Genomic DNA, 9,428 nt, shown 5'->3' with positions numbered 1-9,428 from the left:
AGCAACTATGCAAGTACAAAGCCATGGCAAAAGAAAAATCTCAGAGATAGAAAACAAAAAAAGGCACTAAACAGACCAGTAATTTTGCAGGACTTCAGATAATGCTCACTGTTTAACAGCTTCTAGTACTGTAAAGGTTTATATGGTAAAGAACTCTCACTCAGAATAAATTAAAAGGATTCTTTAAAAGCTAATTTGACAAGTTTCTTTTAAATTCTTAAAATATTGAAGAAAGAAATTAAAATTCTAGGTAGGGGTAGTTGTAGAATTTTTACTGATCTCCAGTTTAACAGATTAAAAAACTGAATATAAAATATTAGGAAACTACAACAGAAAAAAAAAAAATACAAACTGTGTTTTCCAGTCACTCATCAGCTGAGAATCAAAATTCCTGAAACACATGATGGTAGGTCCCAGAGCAAATTTTCTGCACATACAGATCCAGGATATCCAGCTTCTGAGAAAGCAGAAGTGGAGGAAATCCCCCAAAAGCTATGTTTCCAACTAGTATTTGTCATCTGAAGGGGAAATAATGTCCATAAAGACCGTATGAAGAAGATCCGGGCAACACTGTTGGCTTAGGATTTGTCACTGGGTGGTTTCTTCTTAGCTTCCACATCTCTTTTAATATCTTCAAGTTTCTTTGCAAGGTCAGGGATCTTTTAAAAAAAAAAAAAAAAAGTTAGACATATCAGCTATTTAGCATGACCAGCTGTGGCTCTGGAAAAGCACACATTCCAGAAAGCTTAAGAATTATTTAAAGTGTTTCCAGGACTTGCTCCATTGGTACATCATCAATACAGGAATTATACTCAGTCCCATGAAGGAGAGCAGCAAGCAGCACCTTCCATTCATGTTCAACAGTTCAATCCATCAGGTGGTGATGATGGATTTTCAAAAAAGGTCATTTTGGATGGGAGGACAGGTAAGCCAAATACAGTATTGTCATTTTTGTTGGGAATGGCAGGATAGAAAAAGCATTGAAAAAGAAAAACTAAAAAGCTAACTGCCAAAGAATACACTGCACTAAATACTTAGCTACATTTTTCTTATTAGAAATTCTCTTGGTATTTTGAGAACTTCTGTTTTTTGTAGAGCAGAAAATCAGTGTTAGACAATAGTAGGGCAGTGGTTCACAACCTTCAAAGCACCCCTCAGAAAATGCTAGATTTTAATTTTCAATTAAAATTTTCAATTAATTTTTTACCCTCAACAACAACAACAATAAATGCAATGATGCTGTTGCTAAGAACTCAGAAAGACCCTAAAAGGTCAGAATGATTTTAATTCTATTCGAAATCTCTGGGTTTATCTAAGCTGTGAATCATGTTTGCACACCTAACAGTGCTAACAGTGCATGGCACACCATGGCACCCTTGAAAGGCTCTCAAGGCACCCCAGGTTGCCAAGGAAACCCTGGTTGAGAATCACCATATTAGACTTTCAAGCCTCCAGAGAAAGATCTGTAAAAAAAGAAAATTACTTCTGGTCCATTTTGTGTAGGAGCTGACACTTGCAATATTCAGCTTGAAGTTTCAGATTGTAAAAGAAATTTTTAATCTTTAAAAGAAGATATCTGGGGGAACATTAGTTTATGACCATTCGACCTAGTTGTCATCCCTTGGGGCGTTCTGGTGAACAACTGCAAGACCGTTTCAGGCTGGACATAAGGAAGAATTTCTTTACTGTCCGAGCCCCCAAGGTCTGGAACAGCCTGCCACCAGAGGTGGTTCAAGAGCCTACATTGAACACCTTCAAGAGCAAACTGGATGCTCATCTTGCTGGGATCCTATGACCCCAGTTGACTTCCTGCCCTTTGGGCAGGGGGCTGGACTCAATGATCTTCCGAGGTCCCTTCCAGCCCTAATGTCTATGAATCCATGAAGCTTATTTTGAGGGTGGGAATCCCTTTGGTATTAGAAACACCCTATGTTAAAAAAAAAAAAAAAAAAAAAAAAAGTGATCCAGCCAAAAATATCAATACCCAAAAATGTTAAATTTCACCTGCAAGGAGCAAAGTGGGGGTCGAGGCTAGCTCCGGTGGCCTTGCCCGGGGCCTGGCCCCCCCCCCCCACAACTCCATCATCACCACCTGCAGGGAGCAGCGTAGGGGGTGGGGAACACAAGATGGCTCTGCTCCCCTGCTTTTGTTCTGGTCCCTTGCTGTTGTCTCCAGGGAGCAGTATGCCCCCTGCTCCATCCCCTGGCCATCATGGTGTTGTGTTGCCACCTGTCCCAACGCTTATTTGCATGCTGATTGGCTGTTTGTATGCCAATCAGAGCGCGAATAAAGTGTTACGGACCAAGAGACAGACAGATTAAGGCTTTTATAATATTAGAATATATATACATACATACACACACAAATATATAAAATTTAAAGCCATTTTGCCAATCCTTGATTTTATTGGGACTCTTGAAATATTGGGTGTTTTTTCTCATAATCCTCAGCCCTTCAAGATAACCAGGAGAACTGCAAAAGAATCTCAGCACTCATTTCTAATGAGAAATCTATATTCTAACACATGGAAGAACTTTTTTTTATATACTACCATGCTTAAAGTGAAGCACTTGCATTAGGGATGGTAAGATTAGGGCCTAAGTATGAATATTTACATAATAAAGTTTTTGGTTTTATGAAATTTACACAGTGGAAAAATCCCTTTGGTCTGTAACAAACCTTGCAAAGAGGATTAGATACACAGACAAATCTGTTCTCATGGCCCTTTGGTCTTTTCATAAAATAATGTTTCTGTATAAAGATCTTTTAAAACACAAACCCTTACATACAGTTATGGGGTTTTTTTGAGGGGGTAGGGGGCAGTGTAGGAGGAAGCGCACCCAAGTTAATTTTCTACAGGACTGCATGACTCGGACGCTTATAAATATATTAAATTCCAGGCTCATGATAGCAAACGAGTTACATCACCAGGGGTGAATTTCTTCTTTTTCAAAAGTAAATGTTGCCCTCTTGTGGTGAAACACCATTAGTACTACAGGAAAAACACTGCTTCATGCTTGCATTATACCTGAAGTAGCAATTGTTCCAAACTTTAAGCTTCAAGAAAATAAGATAGTTTTAGTTTTAAAAAAAAGTTAGGAACCACATTTACATGGCCTCTTAAAATAAGTCATGGGAGCAGAGGACAAGCCAGGAAAGAAACAACCCCAATGCAGCAAACACTAACAGGCTTTGCTAATATACGAGACAAGAAAATAAAGAGATTAACCAAAGGAATGCACTGTTTGATATAAATAAAAAATTGGGTAAACAATTGGGTAAACAGGGTATAAACAGGTGAAGAAGAAATCAGAATAGTTTTAAACCCCTAATTTTTCACTACTGCTAGTAAGTTTACTTTAAAATTAAAGAGGCGGGGGAGAAGAGGAGGGAGAGAGGGGAGAATCTGAAAAGTATGATTGATATCTTCTTAGTTTTAGAACTACTTAATCTGCAAACCTGTAAGAAGGTGGGTAGTAGATGTATACTTGCAAGTTATTCCACAGGAAAAAAAAATGTAAAAAAACCAACCAAACAAAGTTTTATTGAAAATAGAAGCCTTGGATTGACTCCCCAAAGCCAAGCAGAAAAGGAAGATGTCAGGTTTACCTAAAGACGTACAGCTGTCCAGAAAAGTGTTGGAGCTAGGGACATAAGTTACACATAGACTTACACATAAGCTACGTATAAGTGATCGGTAAACTGGTTCAAATCTGTAACACAACAGAAGTTCAGTGCACATCAACCGCTTTTAAAGTGGCCAAAACCGGTTTAAGATAGACCTGGATGCATGCAGTATCAGAAGTAACTGATTTAGGTTAAATAAGTTTATTGAACTTCTGTCCCAGATCCCCTTCCATATTCAAATTAAGTCACAGTCCCCAAGCATCCCATGATGCTTTGCACCTCCCCTGCAAGCCCCTCTTCCCCCCACCCTTGCAAGGTGGGCAGGCTAGCCTTGGCCTAAGCTGTCTGTTCCAGCCAAGCAGGGAGGCATGCTCCAGCACTCCCTGGCTTCCAGCCTTGGCCACTACAGGCATGTGGCTACATTTCTGGAATTGAAAGTGAATGGTTGTTCACTTACTTATAGGATCAGTCTATGCAGCATAGATTTAACTGATTCAGCCTCAGGCTTGACTGTCTGTACTTGGCCTGGGAGGGTACAAACTGTTTCACTTTCAACATTAGCACAGGGCATCTAGAAATGTTTATACACAAACAAATAGGACTGTTTGGTGGTTAGCATGGCTTACTCCCAGTTCCTTGACCCATTATGAGACTTAGGCTTTAAGATAGTTTTATAGACCAGTTTTATGGCTTTGGGAAAGATATTTCACTTTTCTGTTCCTGTTTTGCCTTCCACTGTCTTGTCTATTTAATTATAAGCTCCTTTTGAAGGCAGTGATTTTTGTCTTGATATCTGTGGTTATTATAGAAACACAACAGAGCCTTTATCTCAGCTGAGACCCCTAAGAATTACTGTAACAAAAATAATACTTACATCATAGTTCTGAGCCAGATACATCCCAACGACATTGCCAAGAGCAAAACCAAGCTAAAAAGAGACAGACAAAGAGTTTAAACATTTCTCCTTCAGAGTCCCTGGATACTTATCAGCAGAGGTGGCTAAAAGACAGGAAAAAAGACATTCCATGAAAAATTTGAAATTTGTCCCATTTCATAGGTTCCATAACATGGCACGTCTTCAAAGTTTCTCACTATATTTTGTAATGAATGCCTTGCGTACCTATTAAAATCGTAGTTCCATCTTAACCTGTGGAATATTTCTCATTTTTTATTTGTACACTGCCCAGTACAATGGGATTTTGATCCACAAATGAAGTTCCCAGATAGCAATACAAACAATAACGATGCTGGTGGAAGAAGGAAGAGGAACCTACCTACTGGAGGTTATGCATATAGTGATATAGTAGCCATAGGAACACTGGTGTTAAGATTGTGAGAAGAGTGCAAACAAACAGCTACCAAACCTGTACCCCTCCAAACACTCTCTTCCAGGCTTGTCTTTAGTTAACACTGCTTTGCAGAGAACACACAGGTAGGCCATGATACCAAGAGCCAACTATAAGAGAATTCAACTACTTATTCTATGAAGTGTCATTAGGAAAACAAATGTATAGGTCCTGACATGCTGCTGTTTCTGGCCGAGGAAAATCTCAGGTTTCACAGTACCTCTGGGAGGAAAGATGAGCACCAGAAATATACAATCAGATTTTATCAATAATACTAAGCATCCGGCAGCCCCAATTAAAACAGACCTTTATTCTCCATCATTAAATTCTATTTTATTCTTCTTCAGTGCACAAAATCACAATAAGATGTTTCTAGCCATCAATACTACAAGTCTAGCCTACTCCCTTAACAAAAAAACCAAAACAAACAATCAACAGCTATGATATTGCAATGAAATTTAACTGGAAATTATATTTAATACACAAGAGGTGCACCTGCACATTGCCCGATAGCATCATGGTGATGGCTATGCTGCAGGTGTGCTATGGCGATGTAGCGATCATGAAGGTCTACACGTGATCACCAGCTACACTGCCATAGCAATGCACTCCCCCAGTATAGCATGCTGCTACACCAATGTAGCGGCAAAATCTGTGCGCTGCACATATGGTGCAATAACCTCCCGTATTCTGCTGTGCTTTAGTACTTCCAAAAGGAAGTACTAAAGCATGGTGATGTGTAGACATGCCCAAGGTAGAATAAAATATAGCTCACTCTTCCAGAAGTGTAAACCATACACCAGACACTAGTAAAAAGCATGTTCTTGTTAGTAAGCTATTGTCACTAATGAAAACTACTTGTTTATTAATACTCTCATATGTTGACATTATGATTAACTAAATGTATGAATTTGAAGTATGGTAGTCATTTTATTTATCATTTTTAGAACTCAGGGTTTGGGGGGTTTCTCCTAGATCGAGAGAGAGAGGGAGAAAAAAAACCTATAGTGTGTTTTTAATGTGGTTTCTGGAAGAGTTCTAGATTATGCTGGTAGTGTAAACTGGAAAGAAAATGAAACTCAGTGAAGATTTTTGTATGGGATATTAATGTATGCTGTACAGAGATAAACTGGATTTAAGATTCCTTTCAAAATTGAAAGGAAATTTAGAAAAGGAACTTTCCTTTTGGCAGTGTCCATGAACTTACCAGAAGGCAAACAGACTCTCATTTGAGAACTCTCTCTTGCACTCTCTCCCTGTGGTGCGAAGAGCATTTTACGTTACTAGTCGGTGTAAGAATCTTTCAGCTTATCCTACCCCAAATCATTTTATTAAGAGGATCCTCTCATTTTCTTCACCTAGAAAGGGTTAAAAACACCTTCAATCCTGATTTGTTTGCACCTTACTTGGATTCCAAAGATGGGACTGCCAAGAAATGGCTGACTATATTGTAGGCTTCATTTTGCACTGCAGAGATCTTAATATCTCTGTGAAACCCATAAGCATGAACAAAACATGTCATTATCTTAAGTCATAGCTCAATATTACATGCAAAGGCAGTTTTGTCTTATCTAGACTTTTCAACAGCTGAAAAAAATGGGCAATACAAATTTGCATGTTAATTAAAGAAAATAGGGACTAAGTAAAGTCTGAGGGACTTCAACTGTAACCAGTATTTTAAGACACATTTAAAATGTAAACAACAGACACTTCCTTAATTCTGAAAGACAACAAAAAACAGTGTAAAAATTTGTGAGATTATCCCTTTATCTCCCTGCTCCAGTCTTAAGGGGGCAGGGAGGGGCAAGGAAAGGAGAGAGACAGATGCTCTTTCTACCCACAATAAGGAGGAAGGAACCCAGAATTAATGTGCCCTTCCTTTCTCCTCACCCTCCGCCCCTTCATCATATTTCAAACACTAATCAGAAAGTTAATTAAAAAGTGATTATTATCAAGCATTTGTAATACACAAGCTTCAGGCAGCCCCTGAGTTCAGAAACATCAAGACTTTTAAAGCTGCTTAACCTACTGGGGAGGGCTATTACCCGATGTCCTTCCTGGAACAAAGAGATACAAGGGGTTCATTTGGAAGAAATATACATGCTTTCATAATTACTCTGAAATCTTGTTTTGGAGCACGACAAGATAAAAGGCCTTATTTACTTTATAAAAACACAAGAGTGTTTTTTAGCCTTATTTACTTTATAAAAACACAATTCAAGAGTGACTGACGTTAAATAGATTCCAGATTTTGAGTAGCCAACCAATCCCAAAGAAAAATTTAAAAAACCCAGGAGACAGAGGCACTCTAATTTCATGTATGTCTTTTTTCCACCTTCTATTTACCTGTTTGTCACTGAGAGACTGGCTTTTAATATTCTCAGCCTGGGTTCAAATAAGTCCCAATAATATACTGCCTGCAGAGATAGAGATATACTTACGTATATATGTGGGTGTATATGTGTGTACGTATTAGGGGTGCACCGACAGAGATTTTTGGGGCCAATACTGACAGCCAATTTGTGATACAGCTGTGTACAGCTGGTAAATCTGTTGTGTTGGACGGGGAGAGGGGAGGGAAGTGGTGTTGGGGGGGCAGATCAATGCTCCCCGCAGTGAGGGAGAGGGCAGGGGCAGGTGATGCCCAGCCAGGGTGGGGTGTAGGATAGAGCCGCAGCTCCGGGGAGGGGGGGGGGGGGGGGATGGCTCCCGCTGCTGCTTGCACCCTGGGAGGGCATGGGAGGAGGGGTGTGCCCCCTGGATCTGCATGGTGTGGAGTAGACATGCTGCAGCTGAGGGCTGGAGCCAGGGCTGTGCCAGGCTCTTCTTGGCGGGGGCTGGGCTCCGGGCAGGGGCTACAGAAGGGGCTGCAGCCATTCCAAATTTTGCCATAGCCTCACTCCCAGCTCTGCTGCCGCCATGCACCTGGTGCAGCCCTGGCTCTTCCCAGCATGTGGGTGGAGGTGGAGCATTGAACCGGGGCTGAGCTGGGCATGCAGTGGCACTGGGAGCAGGACTATGGTGAAATCTGGGGTGGCTGTAGCCCCCTCTGTAGCCCCTGCCCACATCTGAAGCCCGCCCACCCTGCCCCGTGCACACCCAGGGACACCCCCCCCGGGGTGCAAGCAGTAGTGGGAGATGCCCACATCCCCCCCGAGGAGCCACGGCTCCATCCCGCACCCTGCCCCACCTTAGCTGGGCAGTGCCTGCCCCTGCCCCCTCCTTACCAAGGGGGGCACTGATCTTCCCCTGCCCATGACCCTTCCCTCCCCTCCCCGCTCCCCTTCCACCACAATAGACTTACCAGCTGCATGAAATCTGTTCCTCACTGCCTGAGTGCTGCACCGTGACTGCGCGCACACACGAGCATTTATTGGCCAAATTATCGGTCGCACCGGGCTGATTTCCAATACAGCCAATGTTCTTTATATCAGTACCAACCTGATATCCGACCGATGTATCGGTGCACCTCTAATATATATATACACATCTATTTATACATATGTATGAATAGATACACACACACATATATATGTATATATAATGTATACACACGTATACACACACACACACACACACACACACACATACATGTATGTATCCCAGCCTCCCCCCCGCATGCACTGTATTATTTGAACTTATTTGAACCAAAGCTGAGAATATTAAAAACCATACTCTCAGTTCTGGGGGAACGTCTGTTCACCAGAGTGCCCCCAAGGGATGACAAGATCAAATGGTCACAAACTCCTCTGCAACCATTTCAGGCTGGACATAAGGAAGAACCTCTTTTCTGTCCAAGCCCCCAAGGTCTGGAATAGACTGCCGCCGGAGGCAGTTCAAGCACCTACTTTGAACGCCTTCAAGACACACTTGGATGCTTATCTTACTGGGATCCTATGATCCCTGCTGACTTCCTGCCCCTGGGGCAGGGCGCTGGACTTGATGATCCTCCCGGGTCCCTTCCAGCCTGAGTGTCTATGAACTGATACTATGTAAAAATAGTTTCTCTTCAGTGCAAACATTTGTAGCTGTTAACCCTATTGACAGGTCACTGCTGACACATTACAGCTACACACGTAGTTGTGGAACTAAAACTTCCCCATTTTTAAATTACATGGGGGCCGGGGGGAGGGTGTGGAGTGACGAGGGAGGTAACAAACCAAGTGACTGTTTACAGGAACCAGGATGCAGCTGCTGGCAGTGGGGACAGTGGCAATGGCCAGGCTGCCGAGTCCCGAAGCAATTCCTCCCACAAGGGCTATCTTTAGAGGATGGAAAAATGTAAGATGACACTGGAGTGAGTCAGAGTAAGCTGCATTTAGCCGTCCTGCCTCCGTGAGATCCTGCAGACACAGCCCTGGGCAGCGCTTCTCCCCGGGCCCCGGGGCTGCTGGAGCACCAGGGCGCACCTCCCCAGCGGCCTTTCCCGGAGCAAGCCACGAGACGCCTCCGCC

At 42.3% G+C, this 9,428-nt stretch overlaps 1 protein-coding gene across 1 annotated transcript; it reads right to left on the bottom strand.

Annotated features, from left to right (window-relative positions):
* Positions 1–251: 251 nt before the first annotated feature.
* Positions 252–9,428, bottom strand: STMP1 (short transmembrane mitochondrial protein 1; the record flags this gene model as incomplete). The annotated part of the gene is made up of 3 exons (XM_025202843.1): positions 252–659; positions 4,503–4,556; positions 9,135–9,428. Coding segments are annotated over 3 exons (429 nt in total), but the record flags the coding sequence as incomplete, so codon positions are not given.

The sequence above is a fragment of the Alligator sinensis genome, unplaced genomic scaffold (genome assembly GCF_000455745.1).
Source record: "Alligator sinensis unplaced genomic scaffold, ASM45574v1 scaffold957_1, whole genome shotgun sequence".
NCBI classification, from domain to species: domain Eukaryota; kingdom Metazoa; phylum Chordata; order Crocodylia; family Alligatoridae; genus Alligator; species Alligator sinensis.
Note: the sequence above shows the minus strand (reverse complement) of the source record. Positions and strands in the feature narration are given on the sequence as shown.